The following is a 22,738-nucleotide window of genomic DNA, read 5'->3' on the forward strand; positions in this document are numbered from 1 at the left end:
ATTTATGTTCCAGACGGCAAGCCAGCATTTGCAATAAAGAACAAATTCATTGAAGACTTGAATAAGGGAAGAGGGGACTGGGATTAGGTATCGAGGGTAACTATACAACTACAGAGCTAGTCGCTTCTGCGCCTATGTAACTTCCGGCAATAGCATGCAACTTCACACCTCCAGTTATTTTTGTTAATTAATGCAAATTCTCTTTTTTTCGTGGAACATCATGGAATGCTGTGTTATGTGTTCATGAGATGGGGAATGGAGGTTACCACTAACATTTTATTTTCTTTAATATATAGAATGAGCAAATTTCCAAAAATGGAGTTTCGTGATCTTCCAGAGGGGATAAACTACAAGCTTTCCAGTTTCTGTTTTCCAGAAGGTCACGATCTCCCGAGAGAGAGAGAGAGAGAGAGAGAGAGAGAGAGAGAGAGAGAGAGAGAGAGAGAGAGAGAGAGAGAGAGAGAGAGAGAGAGAGAGAAGCACAGTCAAACATCGAGAGGAAGATGCTGTGAGACAGACGTCTTACCTAAAATTTTGATTCGTAGATTCGAAAGCATCATTCCTAAGAACCTCTCAGTGTGTGATTACTGCACTTCTTTTTTTTTCATAAACTTCTCTTTTTAATCAAAGTGCCCCTTTTTGCTCATGTCCTCCGCATTGTTCAAGCCTTATATGTACAAGTGTGTCGCTAATATAAGCCGTCTCTCTTAATAATTTACATGGTTATGAAATACTTTATACAAATGAGGGAAAAGTTATTTGATGAACGTGTCTGAGACTCAGTCTCAACTCTATGAAACCAAGAAAAAAAAAAATATCTGAAATACTAGATTGCTGCTTAATGCAACTTTATGTATGTATATATCTAAAGTAGTAATATTATTATCTGCACGATTACGAGGTGGGATTGCCCTTGTACAAGGAACATCGTATGTGACTTGCTGCAATACCACTTCAAGCCAGACTAATCATGTACTACAATAAATAAATATATCTATTGTCTTGAACTGGGAACGTAAAATTTCTTTATATCTAAATGTTTCATCCTTATAGAAATCTACATAGAAATGATATTCCACAAATACAGCATTTATAAAAATGGAGAATAACGCACGTCTTTGGAAGAATTATTATGAAACCAAATCCATGGCCATGGGTATTTTTCCTCTTTGTTTTTGGGTTTCTTAAACAGCCTTACTTTTTAAAAAGCAAAAAAAAAATGAAATTCATTGATATGAAAAACACTTATCGAAGGCTCTATGAGCTTCCTATGTCCTAGTAATTACATATTGTCAGAAACATACACATCAGTGTTACCAGCGAAATGTATAAAAACCCATCAGTGTTACCAGCTAAAATGTATAAAACATACCACAATTTAGAATAGGTAGGAAATGCTGCTTATCCTTTACAATCATTCTTTTGCTTAATGGTATTTGATTAGCAGGAAATTTAACAAATGAATTTGAAAATCAATATCAGTCATAAGGCATTCATTAATATACTGCAAACAAGGAATGGAAGCTAAATCATACCAATTCACGTTTTGCCAATTCAGAAAGTGATTAGGAATTTCAACAAGTGATGATGCAAATACAACACCTGTAAAAGGTTGTAGCCAGACCTGCTGGTATTAGCTTCAATATAGTTCAATATAGTATATTTATATATATACTGCGTATGTATTTCAATACATACGCGTGTGCTTTTTTTTGCTCAAGAGAGTTTTTTTGTGTGACTATTTTTTCTTCAAGTTTCAAGTCTCACGAAATGAATTCATCAGGGGCGACACTGTGGTCACTTTTTAATCCTCAATGAAACACAGAGAAGTCTGTCACTAAATGAACAAGATTCACCTAAAATGTAGGAGTTACAACTTATAGTTGAATGTTTATCCACTTCTGTACTCAGTTTTCCAATTGATTTGTTTATAATATTCTACAGAAAAAGCCTGACAACCTATTGCGCTAAGGATAATCACTGGTTTTCTATGTACCACTTGCCCTATTTCTAGTTTGTCCTTTTCACAGCAATTCTTCAACCACAGCCACTGGGTTCAGCCAATGACGAGGGCAAATGGTTTTCGTATCTTCTGTTTGGTCACATGTGTATTGAACCAATAGTTACTCCAGTATCTGCGGAATAGACGTAAGAAATTACTAAACAAAACAATAAAGAATTCTAGATAAAGTATAGATTACCTTTACACATGAATACTGCAGGTTACCGGATACCATTTGATTTATAGATTTTCCTCTAAATGTCCCGGGGATAGGGCAGGGGAGACCATTCATCACTGAAATGAAACTGAGGGTGAAGTAGAAGGCTAAAAAAGGGTGCAACTAATGGGCCGGAGGGAAGTTGCAAAGATCTTTCAGTAATGTCTACAGTGTATCACATGAGGTACACTGTTAGTATTAACTCATAAGGAACCAGCCTTTAAGTTTATGGTAAGAGAATAATTAGCCCTTTCACAGGAATCATGGCAAGATTAGAGTATAAATGGATTAAGATTGTACATATTTTTGTTTTCTAAATACTTGAGTTTGTGCCTTAAAACTACAGACAGTAAATTCTTGTAAACAATCCAGGCACCCTCCATGTCCCAAGTGGATATTTTCATTGAGTACATTTCACCTATCATTTGACTTTTATTTTCTGCATTTGACTGATGATGTGTCTATTGACTTACGTGCAGGTCTTAACAATACAATGAGTGAAAAGAGAAATACTTAAAAAACGACTGGTTAACTTAGGAGTTTGAAGGAATGTCCTTCATCACGTGAATAGAAACATGTCTGCTCCCTCTGCAGAGACGATGGTTAATGTTTTGTAAATAGTAATAAGTGTCCTAAAAGGCTTTGCATATACTGTATATTGGTTTAATGCCATTGTTAGATCATCGATAATTATTTAAGGTGAAAGAATAGAGACAAACATGACTCTATCAGGTTAAAAAAAATATTCTAAATATGTCAAGTACAAAGGCAGGCAGGGATGATAAAACGGACCTCAACTTACGAACATTCGACTTATGAACACAAATCCAACTGAATTCATAAACCTCAGATATTGTATCAAAACTTCATAATGAAATACTGTAATAAAACATATAATATAATTTAAATGCAGTAAGCAAGACGACATTTGCAATATGAATCGGGACTATATATTGACTTTTGCCATATGAAAGGGGACTATTTATTGACTTAGCGTTATGAAAGGGGTCTATTTATTGATTTTTGCAATATGAAAGGGGACTATTTAATGATTTTTGCAATATGAAAGGGGACTATTTCTTGATTTTTGCAATATGAAAGGGGACTATTTATTGATTTTTTTGCAATATGAAAGGGGACTATTTATTGATTTTTGCAATATGAAAGGGGACTATTTATTGATTTTTGCGATATGAAAGGGTACTATTTATTGATTTTTGCAATATGAAAGTGGATTATTTATTGATTTTTGCAATATGAAAGGGGCCTATTTTACTTTTGCAATATGAAAGGGGACTATTTATTGACTTTTGCATTATGAAAGGGGACTATTTGAATTTTGCAATATGACAGGGGACTATTTATTGACTTTTGCATTATGAAAGGGGACTATTTATTGATTTTTGCAATATGAAAGGGGACTATTTATTGATTTTTGCATTATGAAAGGGGACTATTTATTGATTTTTGCAATATGAAAGGGGACTATTTATTGACTTTTGCATTATGAAAGGGGACTATTTATTGATTTTTGCAATATGAAAGGGGACTATTTATTGACTTTTGCATTATGAAAGGGGACTATTTATTGATTTTTGCAATATGAAAGGGGACTATTTATTGATTTTTGCAATATGAAAGGGGACTATTTATTGACTTTTGCATTATGAAAGGGGACTATTTATTGATTTTTGCAATATGAAAGGGGACTATTTATTGATTTTTGCATTATGAAAGGGGACTATTTATTGATTTTTGCAATATGAAAGGGGACTATTTATTGACTTTTGCATTATGAAAGGGGACTATTTATTGATTTTTGCAATATGAAAGGGGACTATTTATTGACTTTTGCATTATGAAAGGGGACTATTTATTGATTTTTGCAATATGAAAGGGGACTATTTGAATTTTGCAATATGACAGGGGACTATTTATTGACTTTTGCATTATGAAAGGGGACTATTTATTGATTTTTGCAATATGAAAGGGGACTATTTGAATTTTGCAATATGACAGGGGACTATTTATTGACTTTTGCATTATGAAAGGGGACTATTTATTGATTTTTGCAATATGAAAGGGGACTATTTGAATTTTGCAATATGACAGGGGACTATTTATTGACTTTTGCATTATGAAAGGGGACTATTTATTGATTTTTGCAATATGAAAGGGGACTATTTATTGATTTTTGCAATATGAAAGGGGACTATATATTGACTTTTGCAGTTGAAAATCGCAGGCAAGTGAGTTAGGTGAAGACTACCCCAGGCTAAAATTTAACAAAATTCGACTTACAAAGAGTTTATTGGAACTTATTAAGTTTGTAAGTTGAGAATTTCGTATATAATCAATACAAACTAGAGGTGAATGCCATTTAAATAGATCTGCTTCCCACCTTGTATATCTAACACTACCAAAAACTGATGTTAGTCTGGTTGTGACATCACGAAGACCTGTGTCTAAGAGGAATCCAAAAGTTTTGGGAATGTCTTCAAAGAGTCTGATACTTACAAACCTATCCTTTACTGTATCTCCAGTATGGTTGCCTCAGGCTCGTAGAATCATAATCGTACAGGCACGTCAGCTGAAATGAAAAAGAAATATTTCAGAAGACATTTTTTTCCCTATTAGAAGCAGACTACGCCTCTCGCTTATCTTCCAATTTGGTTTTTATATATGTTTTACACGAATTTGCACATTTCTTACGGTACGAAATAATTACCAATTGCCCTCAAATGTATCAAATTAGGTAAAATAAATAATGAAAGGCTCTATAAGCTAAATGAAAGGACTTAATGGATTCATTTCTCTATAAGGAGACGAAATTTATAGGTTATCAAACAAAAGTATAATTTGAAATTCATGCACTTTTCTAAATAAAAAATAAAAGAGGTGACGTCTCCTTGGGGATTATGAGTTAGGTAATAGACTAGAATTTGATGAGTGGAAGCGAAAAGGATAGAATGAAAAGGGAAAGAATTTACATGAATTAAAGTGCCCCTTTGGGCACTCCACGCAACTATTTGAATGATTGTGGATAAATTTACAAATAGACGAAGGTTGTATTAAAAAAAATCCTTACGGATATGAACTTTGATTTCTCCTTGTAATGGATGATTCATAGAAAAGAAAATGCGTTGAATGCGTATTTGTTAGTATTGAAAAAAGGATTATAAAATCAAACTGGGACATAGCTAGACTTCCGAGAAAAAAAGATGAAAGACTGGAAAAAAAATCTTAAGGACTGACTCGACTGTTTGACAAGGGGGAAAAAAGGGGAAGGGGGAACATGGGCGTCAGCTTTTCTGGATTGGGGATCACATGCGGGGTATGGGCGTGAGTGACTTACGGGCGTGAGAGTTAGTGGAGGGAGGGGGTGCGGGAGGAGAGGGTGGGAGGAGGCGCCGGGTGCACGCGGGTACCTGGCGGCTTAACGGCGGGCACAGAGAAGTAGCGGGAATCGATGTGGCCCGGCTGATGGAAGCCCTTGGGTGGTATGACTCCGGCGATGGTGGCGTGCTTGGCGTCGGCTACAGGCAGCCGGCGAGCTCGCATTCCGTGAGCTGCGACAGTCTGCGACTTGATTGCGTATGGGTGTCCCTGTAGAACTGCCCTGGGCAACTGAGGCTCCGTGAAAGTGGTGAAAGAGGATCCAGAACGTTCGTAAGGAGGGGTGTCCGGTTCTACAGCGGTCACGGAACTTCGTCTTTTAATCACCACCGGTGTGGAGGCATCGCTGTAGACGGGCTCAGATGCCACGAACTTCGAAGGGGGCAAGAATCCATAACCTCCACCAACGACCTCTATGTTGGGCTTGCCGACTCTGGTAGGGGGAGGTCCGCCGTGGTTGGATGGAGGGACGGGTGGAGGCACTGCTCCCCTCTGCAAAGAGAGGCTCTTGACAGTTGGCTCTGGAGGGGGTGGAGGAGGCTGGTTTCTGCACAGGTCATCGACGCTAGAGCACCGGGGAGGTTGTCCGGCGGGTAAGGGCATACAACTCTCAGATCCCGATGATCCAGATTTTGAATGGGATGCCGAAGAGGAGGAGTAGGAGGCCTGGGAGTGAATACCGGAGTCGCATCGCTTGTCAGGAGGACTAACTGAAGATGCGGTAGAAGATGAGTCAGAGCATCGAGGGGCTTCGCCTAAGAGGGTAGAGGAATCTCCACTGCGTCCCGGACTGCTTTCCTGTAACGCAAATATTCTATATAAAATCTGCATTGAAGAATTGCCTCAATATAGCATCTAGTATCTAGATAATATCTTTGAGTATAAATTAAAACCTTTTTATGATCAACAGTCTATTACTACAAGGACTTCGCAAGCTGAAGATCACTAATAAACCTGCAAAAATTCACGATTAATATTTTTTATTTAAAAACATATTTAGATAAATAGCAAAAAAATTCAATTTTAAATACAGTAATGTAAAATAAAATAAAAATATTTATGTTAATATACTATGACTTATATGTTATAAATTGTAAGATTAAAATGTGTATTTAATAAAAGATAAAAAAAATTATTTTGGATGAGAACATATACAGTTTTAGTCAAGTTAAAATGGCTAAAGAAATCGATTAAGATATTCAGACTGACTTTTGAACTAACCAATGAATTTCCACGAAGGATGCTGATCTGTGGATGCGGTTGTGCTAAGTTGTGCTGTTCAACACTAAGCTGGTTATTCCCAGAATGTTGTAACTGAACTGGATGAACTAGATGGTGGGTGCGAACAGGCTGGGGGGCTGGAGGCGGTGGAGTCTCTAGGGGAGGTGGTTCAGGCATGGCACAAGACTCGGGAGGTAATGGAAGTGGTGGCTATCCAAGAGAAAATAATCTAATGTTAATATTTCTACAAAAGTCGAGAACAGTGCACCCAGCCATTCTAAAAAAAATAATACAGGAAATTTCCTTCTGGTAATACGAATACATAAAAATGATAAAACTAACATTTACAGATACTGACTATCATTCAAACAGTACTATAAAAAATACTGTTTCTCACCTACATCGCTTGGAAGCCAATCCTCGAAGAACTGGATTAACATGAGGCATCAAGCGATGCACGATCATAATTCTAAGAATATCTTGTCTAATCTAAGAGATCAACTCCTTGTGGGAGGAAAGACAAGCAATAAGGATGCCTATGCCTATAGCCAATTATTTTTATTGAGGGACATTTGCACCGACTCTCAGTGGTGCCCTTTTAGCTCGGAAAAGTTTTCTAATAGCTGATTGGTTGGACAAAATTCTAACCAATCAGCTAATAAGAAACTTTTCCGAGCTAAAAGGGCACCCCTCCGAGTCAGTGCAAATGCACCTCATTAAAAAAATTGAGTATAGGTATGAGTGTAGACTATTTGTATGAAAGTTAAACTGGCAGAAATACCTTAATCTATTCATCATTTGAATTAGGGAAATTATTGAATGCAAAAAAAAATAAAAAAAATTGTGAATATTACACAAGATCTAATTTAATATCAATATGAAAAAGGGATTCCTTAATGCCCGAATTAAAACAGTACATTACTGTCAAGATATTCACCTAAATGAACTAAAACATGGTCAAAGTGAGATCAGCAAAACTGCTTTCATGATTTCTGCACTTCTATTTAGAACAACTATGAAATATAAATATGCTATTAAAACTAATGGCAAGCCACATCAAGGCTATCTAAGACTATTAGCAAGCCTCTATCATTTCATCTAGTAATTCTAGTAATTGCTGACAAGGCCTTTGGAGTCATTATAATCTGAAAAGTCGTGCAACTGGTAAAAATATATGAATAAAAATACATTTTATGAACCTTCCGATTTTCTTAAGGACCTGTCATCTCGGCTGTAAGATTTTTCAAAATAATATTTTTCTAAGATGAGTTGATGCCGGTGTTAATGCATCCACTGACTTCGTCGATGTAGTTAGGTGTGATGGAACGAAAATATGCTTAAGGGAAGAAGGGAGAAGAGGAAAGACTTTCTTTTTATAACCATTTTTCCTCTCTTCTTACCACTTTTCCCTTTATAGAGAGAAGTCAAGGAGAACAAACGAAAACAATATTTTCCTTTCAGTGGATGGTGACGTCTTTTGAAATTAGATCTGCATTGAGAATGAACTTAGTAGGTAACACTGATGCTGATTATATCTACTGACACTTAAAGTACATGATCAAATTATTTTTCGCTAATGTGATATTTTCTTCGGATTATGAGTATTCAGTATTATAATATCTACAATCGTGTATCAATTGGTACATAAATCTAGATGTAACTATACATTCTGCTAATCAGAAAATGAACGCATACACACACACACACACACACACACACACACACATATATATATATATATATATATATATATATATATATATATATATATATATATATATATATATATATATAAATGTGTGTGTGGTGTTCATTTTCTCTAACTAGCAGAATGTATAGTTACATCTAAATTTATATACCAACTGATACACGATTGCAAATATCATAATACTGAATACTCATAATCCGAAGAAAATATCACATTAGCGAAAAATAATGTGATCGAATTCTACCTTTGGGAATGTATATCCATTGGAAATTCACTCATAATAAATGCCTCTGGCTGGGTAAGGATCCGAACCTATACCTCTTAGCCGAAACCATGCCAGCAAGGACTCTACCAATCGAGCTATCATGAGAGATAGGTATAGGTTCGAATCCTTACCTAGCCAGAAGCATTTACCATAAATAAATGAATTTCCAGTGGATATAAATTCCCAAAGGTAAAATTCGATATTAAATGCCATTGTGGTTGATATATATATATATATATATATATATATATATATATATATATATATATATATGTATATATATATATATATATATATATATATATATATATATATATATATATATATATATATATATATGCTTTAAAATGACCAATTGCTCTTATACCAAAGCTTTACATTCATATCGTTCGACTGTTGTGCAGCATCACTGAAAATCTGTTTCTATGAAAACAATGTACGAATATATATATATATATATATATATATATATATATATATATATATATATATATATATATATATATATATATATATATATAGTTCGAAGAGAAATGCTCAAACAAATGGAATCTTGCTTAAATGACGCTCACAAAAGAAAAAAAAAAAGGGAAAATTGTTATTACTCCGTCTATTGGACCGAGAAAGGGTGGGGGGGGGGTGAGTATACAACCCAAGGAAAGGCGTACATAATTTCTTTTGCGCTAGTAACGTTTAGAACCGGGATGCGAAAGTTGAGTTCCATTGCTCGCAAAATTATGCCTCATCCTTAATGTCCTTTATAACCCCCACCCACTCCCCTTTCCTTTCTTCCCTCCTGCCCCTCCCCTAGACTACTAATAATCAACCCCCAACCCTTCCCTCCTCTCGTCCGTACTAAGCAATATTTGCAGTCATCTCAAAATGAAATTGAAAAGGGCCAAAAGGCTTAAAGGTGGGGGGAGGGAAGAAGGACTTTGGGCCACAATCCTCCCCTCCCCAGATGCCATAACCTCCCTCCACCACAGCAACATCATCTAAAACCCCCTACCCCTACCCCAAGGGCATTTCCTCACTCACAGTCACCATCGATTTCCCCTTGTATATTTTCAGCTTATTTTTTCCTCGCTTTACAGATTCGTATGATTTTCCTTTGTTGATTTACTCTCTTTCTTCCTTGATTCAATCTTTCTTTTTTTCTTCAACATTTTTCTTTTTTGAATATTTTTTTTTTCATTAAGTGGAATAACGTCTTGCTTGGGGGTATACTCTAGCAAGATATTCTATCTTATTTCTCTTCCTATTGTTTTGTTATAATTTTTATAGTTTATAAAGGAGATATTTATTTGAATGTTGTTACTGTTCTTAAAATATTTAATTTTTCCTCGTTTCCTTTCCTCACTGGGCTATTTTCCCTATTTGAGCCCCTGGCCTTAGAGCATCCTGCTTTTCCATCTAGGGTGCAGTTTAGCAAGTAATAATAATAATAATTACATTCAGAACTCAATTGTGCAATTGCAGTTTTTATCAAACTCGTCAAGTTAACTGTCTGTCTTTTATATGCAATCCCGCATATCATAATCTACTTACTTTCTCCGTTCCATGCGTGGAGATGCTGTAACTACTATTTGGAAATGTTTATGCCTTTGTTTGCTCTCTAAATACCGCTGTTTTCTTTCCTCTTATCCGGTGCTCCGACCTCCGCTCAGACGTAAGAGATGCTTCCATTTCCATTATGTTGAGGAGATAGATATCTGGTAACAAAATGTAAATTCCAGATTTTTCTCTTTAAGTTTTTATACTATTTATATAAGTTAGATAGTAATATGTCCTGGAAGGATCGATGTAACGCTGTCTCAATGATGTTCGGAAGACAATACACGATTTTCATAATTCCGATAATATCCTTTAATATCAAATATTAATCAAGTTCTTCATGAGTTTGATTCCACCATTCTTTTCCCACAACAACCATGTGACAAATTTCCCTTTTGCAGTCTTTCCTTTGTTCCTTTCCCTTTGTATTATTAACGTTTATTTTCAGTCTTTTACTCAAATTTCACTTCTCCACCTTTCAGACACTATTTCTTCCTCTTTTTCAGATTATACAGTTAACAACAGGTATCTGCACAAATCAGCTCCCATGTGCTCCCTTTCTTGCAATCCATTTTGGCTTTCTCTGAACGTCCCTGACTGGTGAACGCCAGACTGGGGTTCGAGTTCCGCTCAAACTCGTTAGTTTCGGTGGTCGTTGCAACCTCACCATCCTTGTGAGATAAGGATGTGGGTTTTGGGGGAGCCTATAGGTCTATCTGCTGAGTCATAAGCAGCCATTACCTGGCCCTCCTTGATCTTAGCTTGGGTGGAGAAGGGGCTTGGGCGCCGATCATATGTATATATGGTCAGTCTCTAAGGTACTGTCCTACTTGATAGGGCAATGTCAATGTCCCTTGCCTCTGCTAATCAAGAGCGGTCTTTAAACCTTTAAATAAGCAACAGAGGGATCAGTGCTGACCCTTCATGGGCACCAACTTTTATCTCCAAATCGTCTGATAACCATAACCTTGTCGCGGTTTTGATTCTAAAGAATATCTAGTGATGCGGTAGAATTAAATCACAAACTTCTTACATTTTTCTGGTATCTTCTGCTTTCTTAATGTCCACTGAATTACATGTATGGGGTTGCACCCGAATGCCTTCTTCAGATCTTCAAATAAACCCTCCTTGTTGCGTTGTAATTGCTTCATTATAAAGACTGCTTCTGTTGTTGATCTCTCTGGCATGACGCCAAACTGGATATTTTGACTGAAAATTTTATGAGCCTTCCTTATAGTTCCTTTTATTCTAAACCAAGTTCTAGAAGTTTTATTAATTCTCACACTACACGCATCCCCTTCACATTTTATACTTTTACTGCATGGTTCTTTCTCCACTCTTATGATCATACTTTTTAAGGGAGAACATTGTTACTTTCCTAAGAAAGAACTCAGACTATGTACTTTAAAACAGTTTTACGTTAAGTAAATCTCAATTAATTACAAGCTATGCATAATGGAAAGTACTTTATATCCAGGGACACGGACCCCTCTTAGAATTTTACATAAAATATCAGACCATGATATCTCCGACATAAATAAACAAACAGCCTAATAAAATCTCAGTCACGTCTTCCAGACGCAGTGGATGCTGGAGGTGTGATTGAGGCAAACATTGAATTCTTGGGATGTTTCAAACGAAGAGGAGTTTTGTGATATTTCAAACGAATTGATTGTCGAGATTTTATTCCGCACATGTAATGGATGGAAAGCGATTCACAATATTATTTTTTGATTACGGTACGGATAAACTTACTCTGCTGTTCTCTAGTATATCATAGTGATCCCTTACCGCTTACACCAGACCTTTGTTGCAAGTTTTTATGTATTCATATAGTTCTTACATGATGACGAGTCAACTATAAATATGCTGACATCATCAACTTTAAACAACAACCCTAAACTTTTTGCATTTTTTTTTGTGCATATATTTTACATATAGATGGTTTTGTTTGACAATAGTATCATATTGTATATCTGGTAAAAAAAAAAAAAGAAGAAAATTTGATAGACTGAATAACTTACCAGGATACCTGTCAGTTTTTTTTTTTTTTTTTTTTTTTTTTTTTTTTTTTTTTTTTTTTTTTTTGCAGTTGGATACAATCCACAAAGAATTGCATTGTCCCTTTAAAGAAGACAACTTACATATCTCCTGATGTGGCACGGTGTGATAACAAATAAAAAATAATGAATAAATTCAACTTTATCACTTCAATATTTTCCATAATGCGATTACTTGCAATGGAATTTGCATAGTGCTGGATTCGCAGAATTGGTTATGTAGCAAAAACAGGAATTTGAATTTACTTGAACGTGCATTATTCCTGTCATGCAATTGGTCCACGCATTCGTATATGCGTATGAAAGGGACAATTCCCATATGCTTCAAAATAAGACTAAAATCTGATATAAATCAAATGGTGAATGGGCAATGAATATATCATAATGTACATAATTATGGATACACATGCTTGCATGCAAGTACCAATGGTACAGAAGTACCTCTATGTGCTTCTTTATCAATGATATTACATTTTGCATCATATAGCATTGTTAGGTAGTAATTTCCTTTCTAAAATGTCCGGTAAATTCATTCATTCATAAACTAATTCAATTGGAACTTGTGTGTTGTTGATGAGTAAAAATGAGGAGCTCTCTTTTGAATATCAAGTGGATTGTATATGAAATTCTTATAATGGATGCATAATTTGTTTCCTAATGTCGATACCGTTTAGATAAAAATATTAAAACTTCTGATGAAAGGTATTATGCGACCTTCAAATGAAAATATACAAGTCCGTTCAGTAGGAAAAAAAAAAAAAAAAAAAAAAAAAAAATCTTCCTTTACTCGAAATGGATTTTTTTTTTTATCAAGTACACAACTGAGGTTTGGAGAATGTTCTTAGTATTTTATTTATTTATTTATTTATTTTTCTTTGCAAATGTCAAATACATTGCATATACTGTATGTGCTGAAAAATATCCTACTATAATGTTTTCTTCAACAATTTAGAGAAAATTATCTGCATTGTAAAATATAAAATCCAAACGAAATAATATACGTTTTTAATTATTCTTATGTATCTTTAAGATTAAATATGGGCTTTACTAATAAAAGTTCATATATAAAAATAATTAGATTGCAACTTTTTCTTTATTCTAAGCACTCCTATCATAGAATAGTAATATTCAATTAAAATTTCACCTCTTGATATTATAATATAACAAGTATAACACACTTGTTTCTTGGTATCTATAAACTCAAATACGTTGTTTCTTCATTCTTATACAGACACAACGGATTATTTTCAAAACCAAATAAAGCTGAGTCTTATCTTTTAATTTTTCCTCTACGAATTCTAGTTTTCATGATGTAGATTTTTGTCAGTTCAACTGATATATTTGGGTTATTTTTCAATATATCATTTTATGTTAATGATAATTACCCTTCTATATCTATTATGAGAATAACCTTTTCATATCTCTTATCTATGATAATTACCCTTCTATATCTATTATGAGAATAACCTTTCCATATCTCTTATCTATGATAATTACCCTTCTATATCTATTATGAGAATAACCTTTTCATATTTCTTATCTATGATAATTACCCTTCTATATCTATTATGAGAATAACCTTTTCATATTTCTTATCTATGATAATTACCCTTCTATATCTATTATGAGAATAACCTTTCCATATCTCTTATCTATGATAATTACCCTTCTATATCTATTATGAGAATAACCTTTTCATATTTCTTATCTATGATAATTACCCTTCTATATCTATTATGAGAATAACCTCTCCATATCTCTTATCTATGATAATTACCCTTCTATATCTATTATGAGAATAACCTTTTCATATTTCTTATCTATGATAATTACCCTTCTATATCTATTATGAGAATAACCTTTCCATATCTCTTATCTATGATAATTACCCTTCTATATCTCTTATCTATGATAATTACCCTTCTATATCTATTATGAGAATAACCTTTTCATATTTCTTATCTATGATAATTACCCTTCTATATCTATTATGAGAATAACCTCTCCATATCTCTTATCTATGATAATTACCCTTCTATATCTATTATGAGAATAACCTTTTCATATTTCTTATCTATGATAATTACCCTTCTATATCTATTATGAGAATAACCTTTCCATATCTCTTATCTATGATAATTACCCTTCTATATCTCTTATCTATGATAATTACCCTTCTATATCTATTATGAGAATAACCTTTTCATATTTCTTATCTATGATAATTACCCTTCTATATCTATTATGAGAATAACCTTTTCATATTTCTTATCTATGATAATTACCCTTCTATATCTATTATGAAAATAACCTTTCCATATCTCTTATCTATGATAATTACCCTTCTATATCTCTTATCTATGATAATTACCCTTCTATATCTATTATGAGAATAACCTTTTCATATTTCTTATCTATGATAATTACCCTTCTATATCTCTTATCTATGATAATTACCCTTCTATATCTATTATGAGAATAACCTTTTCATATTTCTTATCTATGATAATTACCCTTCTATATCTCTTATCTATGATAATTTCCCTTCTATATCTCTTATCTATGATAATTTCCATTCTATATCTATCTATGATAATTACCCTTCCATATCTCTTATCTATGATAATTACCCTTCCATACCTCTTATTTCTGATAATTTCCATTTCATATCTCTTATCTATGATAATTACCCTTCCATATCTCTTTTCTATGATAATTACTCTTCCTTACCTCTTATCTACGATTACCCTTGCATATCTCTTATCTATGATAGTTACCCTTCCATATCTATTTTCTATGATATTTACCCTTCCATATCTCTTATCTCTGATAATTTCCCTTCTATATCTCTTATCTATGATGATTACCCTACTAACCTGACAAAGACAAATTTACATGTGTTCATGAACTATTAGTTATTTATATAAAGATTTTTTTATTTTCTTTATTTCCAGTTTTTTTTTTCATATGATCCTTAAAGGGAAAATTACATTACACTTATTTTGAACCATCCCTGAAAATTTAGTTTAGAGATTCATTTACTATAAAACTTCACGTTACAAATAAACAGCTTTTTGCATACTCATAAATATTTGCACACGTGGACCTATAGTATATATACACATACTGTATACTTATATATATATATATATATATATATATATATATATATATATATATATATATATATATATATATATATATATATATATATATATACAGTCGAACCTTACCCAACTGTTGAAAAACCCAGATGATACCATTAGCGAAGAATCCTCCTGTCAAACGGCCCTGAAGATCAACTAATAAAAAAAATACTAAGGCAAGGTATAAAAAAGCTGTGCTACTTCATTACGGGGAAGAAGTGAGTTAGTGTGTTACTTACAGGCGGTGTCGAGGGTGGGGGCGGATAGTGGGCGGGATCGGTAAGTTCGGGGGGTGGGGCGGGGAACTCAGCGCCCGCGGATACGCCCTCACAATCCTGTACTATGGCAGAGGTTTCGGCAGGAGGCGGGGGGACCACTTCGTCTGCCGTAGCTGCTGCTACCGCCGCTGCCGTTTCCTCCTCCTGTCAGGTCATCAGGGGTCACTACAGGTTGCATGTGAGAGCATGGGTATGGGTGTATGTGTGTCTGTGCGTGTGTCCATATGAGTGTGCTGTCTGGTGTATTCTGTCTGTTTTCTTTGAGTTTCTACACGTGTATATGTATACATACTCTAAATAATTCTACTGCAATTTTATTAGTGTCAGGTCATCAGGGGTTACTATAGGTTGCATGTGAGAACATGGATACAGGTGTGTGTGTGTGTGTCCGTACGAGTGTGCTGTTTGGTGTATACTGTCTGTTTTCATACATACTGTCTGGTGTATACTGTTTCCATATGCATTGTCTGGTGTATACTGTATGTTTTCATACGTACTGTCTGGTGTATACTATGTTTTCATACGTATTGCCTATGTGTATACTGTCTGTTTTCATAGTACTGTCTGGTGTATATTGTCTGTTTTCATACGTCCTATATGGTGTATACTATCTGTTTTCATATGCACTGCTTGGTGTATACTGTCTATTTTCATATTACTATCTGGTGTATACTGTCTGTTTTCATAGTATTTTCTGGTGCGTACTGTCTGTTTTCATAGTATTGTCTGGTGTTTACTGTCTATTTTCATACGTTTTGCCTACTGTATACTGTGTTTTTGTGTTTCTACAGGTGTATATGTATACATACTCTAAAAATTCTACTGCAATTTTATTAGTGTAAACAAATTACTATCAACACTAGTGTTTGTAAACAATTTCGTATGAAATCTGGTGCGAGGGTTCCATGGCACAGAATATAAAATTTCTTTACCAAGAAGACGGTACAGTTAGAATCAAAAGAACCCCGACACTCGACACTAGAGACATCTGACGAAAGATTTCCCCCCGAGTGTTGGCGTTCTTTTGATTCTAACTGTACATGAGTATTACTGAAAGAAGCACAAACGACAGATCAAAATTCAAGCTCTCGCAATACTGGTTGTTGTAATATCCAAAAGTAAATATCTTCACTCCAAGACAAAAGTGTTATTGAAGCCAAGCTAACAGAAGCATTAACGTCATTAGTGATTACAAAATGTGTTTGCTGCTGCATTTCTGCTAAAACCAAAATACAGGAGCATGCAGCAGGTACGTACCTTGATATCCTTGTATGTGTCATGTAGCCTTTTTTTAATCATACTCACAATACTGATCTTCCTGCTTTCTACCTTCACCTGATGTGCTGGAAGCTTATTTTCTTTAACTACTAAAGTTTAAAATTAAAGACTGCATGATAAATCACAAATTCCTTCTCTGGATCAATTACCTATTACTAAAAATGGTCAAGTAAACAAGAATATGCATATGTGCTTTTGCACACAAATAAAAACGCACATTTATATATAAAGTCAACTCACCAGTACACAATTACCCATATAGGCTAACTCTAAAAAAAGATTCTTTAATGAAATATTTTAAAATGGCTGCATTTGCACCCAATTCCTAAGGGTTTTGCCAAAAAAGCGTATCAGAAAGCATCACATAATTCTTATAGTATTAAGAAGCTCAGATCCTTAAGAAAATGAAGAGATGGTTTTTGCTTTGCTGTTATGTATAGATGAAGGAACCTTATAGATATCAAAAGCACACAATATTGGGGAGGCGGGTTGGATTCAAGATTATAGAGGGTAGAACAAAAGAATCAGGGACATTAGAATAATAATAATAATAATAATAATAATAATAATAATAATAATAATAATAATAATAATAATAATAAAATGCTCAGAAAGGAGAGCTGAAGAGAAACAGATATTTTGCTATGGTATGCTAAAAAACCATTGAGATGGAAGCGAAAGTTGTGGCAGTGAAAATTATTATTTATTACACTTTTTCTTTTAAGACAAGACAATAATACCTGCTTTACTTTTAATACTAAATGTTTATCTATTGAAGTAAATAAGCACAGTTTTTTAACAGACAGGAAAGAAGCAAGGACATTATTAAAAAATGACTGCTTATTCTCTGTCAATTGAAGGTATAAGCTTACTCATGTAAGATGCATCAAGCTCTCTCATAATACATATCACATGACATGGGTAAGATATGACGAATGTTTTCCTTTACCTCCATCACTGATCCAACTCGTCAGTGTATCAGATATGAACTGACAGTTGAATGTACAGTTGGACACAGGAGTCCCTGGCCCACCTCGTTCCAAAGAAGTACAGCCTGTCACACCTTTACTTCGCGGCGAGTAACCAACCAGATAGTATAAGGAGAGATGGAAGAAGTGGTGGGCGGGGCTAAAGACCGGTGAGGCTGGGTGCAATTCTTCAGAGCAAGGTGTACCAGGAATTCGGGTGTCCAACTGTACAAATGTGAAATTGTTTTCCTTCGTAGTGCTTATTCTGTGGCTAATGTTTATGCACGATAATGGATACTTCAAGGTTTATAGCCTCTGCCTGGACGCTTAAGGGTCTAAGGAGTGTTAAAGATCGCTGGAAATTTTGGCCGTAAACGTGATTGAGTAGATAGAAAAGCAAAAACACTATAAGCAAGGGATACAAAAAAAAAAAAAAAAAAAAAAAAAAAAAAAAAAAAAAAAAAAAAAAAACTGCCACTATCATTCAGTAACCATAAAAACACATCTACTTTGTTTTAAGAGAGAGAGAGAGAGAGAGAGAGAGAGAGAGAGAGAGAGAGAGAGAGAGAGAGAGAGAGAGAGAGAGAGAGAGAGAGAGAGCGCCTCTATCCCCAAGGGAACTCTTTGATGCTACCTTCGAAATGGTCGGCACTCGACCTTTCCGTTTTCTTTTTTGGACCCACCAGGTTTTAGGATTCAATATCAGCAAGAAACTTGGGGCTAAGTTATTTCCCCGAAGCATTAGGGTCATAGTTACTCAGCTCATCCCTATAAAAGTTTAAAATAGCCACTGGTCAATAAACTCAGGAATTTTGAAATAATCCAATCTTTAAAAAAGAATATTGTTTCAACTTTAAAATTACTTTGTATATATCTATATATGCATTTGTGTGTCTGTATATGTCGGTGAGTGGTAGCTCATTGGTACAGCACTAGGCTCGTGTATGTAAGGTCCTCGGTTCCTGAGGTTTGATGCCCATCAGTCGACCCAACTGTGAATAGGATCCGGCATCAAGAAAAGATCTTTGGACTAATATCATAATCCCGAGAGACTTACCAAAAGGTTCTACTCTTTTAGTTTCACCTTATTTGCCTCTAATACAAAAATGTAATCGAGAGGAAGGAGTGAAGTCAGGTTGCATAAGGGAACGATGCAGGACTGAGAAGGTTTTTGATAGATGGCCGAACGTATAGCTTCTAACATGTGATTGTGAAAATAACCTCAAGAATTCCTACAACGAGACAAAAAATAACGCAGAACGCGAAGTACGTGTGTATTTCAAAAGATGAGTATCTTTCTGAGAGCAACCAAAACTTGAAACTAAGTAACGTATACAAGACTTCATTACATGACGTCACATCAGCAACCAAGACGGAGAAAAGCAAGTAGCTGCCAGTCTATATTAGATATATATATATATATATATATATATATATATATATATATATATATATATATATATATATATATATATATATATATATATATATATATATATATATACACACATAGGTGTGAGTGTGTGTATAAGTAAAAATACACAAATATGAATGTACACGCGAACTAATGTACCCATACTTTAAAAAATGACGGGAATATAAAAAAAAATGTTGAGATTACAAGCCCAGACCCTAAGAATATACCCCGGGCTAAACGACGACAAGTCCCAACCCTCCTCACCTTTGGATACTATGTACCGTCCTGAAGGTAAACCTAGCAACCCGGCGGTTTTGGAACATTTCTTTTTATATAAGAAATGACACAATACACACATTTATATATATATATATATATATATATATATATATATATATATATATATATATATATATACATATATATATGTATATATATATATATATATATATATATATATATATATATATATATATATATATATATATATTCAGGTTAATGACCCACTTGTCCTGGCACATTGTTTATGTATACAGTATATATATACATATATATATATATATATATATATTATATATATATATATATATATATATATATATATATATATATATATATATATATTGTAGAGAGAGAGAGAGAGAGAGAGAGAGAGAGAGAGAGAGAGAGAGAGAGAGAGAGAGAGAGAGAGAGAGAGTTTGATACATGTAAGAAAAGCTAAGTGCCTACACAAAAAGATTTTGCGTATCCAAAGCATTGAATTTTTTAATAACCTACATAAACATGGTGTTATAACAAACAGGCCTTGAAAAAAAAATATTTACTTTCGGAGCCATTATCAATATATATTAATCAAGAGATGTTGCCACACTATAAAGAAATTAACCTTCATCAACTTGCTCGAAAATCCTGATGAAGACTTTTATGAAAATGTAATAAAAATTTTTGAGGAACACTATCGATCATTTTATTTTTGAGTCACATAAAGATCTACTTTCACTTTTTAGTTAAATTAAGATCAGTTTTAATTTCATGTGGTGAAAGAATTTAAATGAGCATCCCTTTGAGAGGATTGGTTGTCAACCATAATGATTTACTGAATAATAATAATAATAATAATAATAATAATAATAATAATAATAATAATAATAATAATAATAATAATAATAACTATTATCATTATCATTATTAAAGGTTAAATGTGTCTGGTTTTAGTTCCAATCTCATTAGAATAAATGCTCTCCAGAATGTCAGCTGGGAAATTCCAACCCACCACTGTGGTGCCCAAACACAGCAGTGTCCTCTCCAGTAAATAGCTTAAACTCACCGACCCGGGCGGGGATCGATCTGCTGCCATGCGAATGTTAGGCGAACACGTTACCACTGCACTAGCAAGGAGGCTAACATGATGTTATACTCGTAAGCCCAAGGGCTTCAACGGGGAAAATAGTCCAGTGAGGAAAGAAAATAAGGAACTGGATATAATATTGTAGTGTGCCTGAGTGGCAAAGGAAAATTTACAATCTTTTCCGCAGTCAAACGAAGAGATTAATGTTTCCCTGTATCCACTGAAGGTTTAAAGGCTTAAAGGCCGCTCATGAATGACAGAGGCAAGGGACAGTGACATTGCCCTAGCAAGAAGGACAATGCCCTAGAGACTGAACACATATACAGTACATAAGATCAGCGCCCAAGACCCCTCTCCACCCAAGCTAGGACAAAAGAGGGCCAGGCAATGGCTGCTGATTGCTCAACAAATAGACCTATAGGTTCCCCCAAACCCACTATTTTTAGCTCACAAGGATGGTGAGATTACAGCGACCAAAGGAACTAACGAGTTTGAGCGGGACTCGAACCCCAGTCTGGCATTCACCAATCAGGGATGTTACCACACCAGTAACCACAACCTAAAACGTTCATATCTGAGTCCAGTGAAGACCGATTTTCTGAGTTAAATGAAATGTAATAATTTTCTATATGAAATCCATATGCATGAGTCAAATGAAAAGCTATACGTAATCGCTTCAGTCAAATGAGAAGCAATACTTTTCTTCAGAGTCAAAGGAGAGATCGACCATCAAAGTTCTTTTCAATTAAAGCTGCATTTTTATCACTACTCCCTTTCTCATTTCCGTCATCATGATTTTTGTTTCCTCCCTGTGTGCACACCCTTCTTTGGTGATATCTTTTCTTCCCCTACATTGATTCTCATGGCTTCCATTCACACTTTCCCTCTCTAATCTTCCAGGCCACCACCAATTTTCATTGATGACCGTAATCATTATCGCAGTCATTATCATTATCATTTGCATACATATAATGTTGTATGAAGGGATTAATACATTACCAGGCATGCATCTGATTTTAAGTATTACTTTTTATTTCGTAAGGCTCAAAGTTACAAATTATTTAAGCAGTTTCCTTCTTGGCATGGCCAAATTGTGGAATGATCTCCTTAATCATATAGATGATTCGGTAGAATTTCAAATTTGATGCAAACACTTCTTTGCTCGGCATATTGACTGGAACAAATCTCGTTTCATAGCTAATCGGTTACTGATTTACATAACATTACCATTCACCTTGATTTATTCTGTTCTTTCTTATTTTCCCTTTATAGTTAATTCTTTTTACACACCAGGGTATTTAGTAACATTTTGATTTTCCAATTGGGGTTGCAGCTTGAAAAAATAACTAGAAAAGCACTCTTGGAGTGCAGACCTCCATGGCGGAGCTTATTTCATGACCTTTTGCTCGACCTTGAACTTTGACCTAGGACTTTCAAAATTGAATCCCTTCCGCGTCTCAACATCACAATTAATCCCTGAAAGTTTCAGTATTCTATGAGTAAAATTGTGGCCAGGAAGTTGTTCCCAAACTAACAAACAAAGAGACAGGGGAGAAATCATAAACTCCTCTCAACTGCGTTGGCAGAGATGATGATGATGATAATAATAATAATAATAATAATATAAAAAAACATTTACTTTTCATCCAAGGTGGTATCATATGTCAAATTTCAAAAATTCTTCCTTTTCAGTCTTGTTATGGTCATCATCATTATATGCATCTCAAGATAAAATTCTGTCTCGTTTCCCGTTCCAGATATCAGTACCTATAAAACGTTAAATTCTAACTCATGGCATACGCGTCACTAACCCATTTCCTCTTGCCATCTAAAATCAAAATCGTTGAATAATTTCTCTGGAAATGATAGCTCACAATGAA

The 22,738-nt window shown here is 34.5% G+C and overlaps 1 protein-coding gene across 1 annotated transcript in view; it reads right to left on the reverse strand.

The window, feature by feature from the left end:
- Positions 1-5,585: 5,585 nt before the first annotated feature.
- The window catches only part of LOC137621408 (protein tincar-like), a 414,290-nt gene continuing 397,137 nt past the window's right edge, over positions 5,586-22,738 (reverse strand). The window contains 3 exon segments of the mRNA XM_068351706.1: positions 5,586-6,413; positions 6,837-7,046; positions 15,809-15,991. Of these exon segments, the coding sequence (XP_068207807.1) occupies positions 5,586-6,413; positions 6,837-7,046; positions 15,809-15,991 (1,221 nt within the window).

This window comes from Palaemon carinicauda, chromosome 28 (assembly GCF_036898095.1).
Source record: "Palaemon carinicauda isolate YSFRI2023 chromosome 28, ASM3689809v2, whole genome shotgun sequence".
NCBI classification, from domain to species: Eukaryota; Metazoa; Arthropoda; class Malacostraca; order Decapoda; family Palaemonidae; genus Palaemon; species Palaemon carinicauda.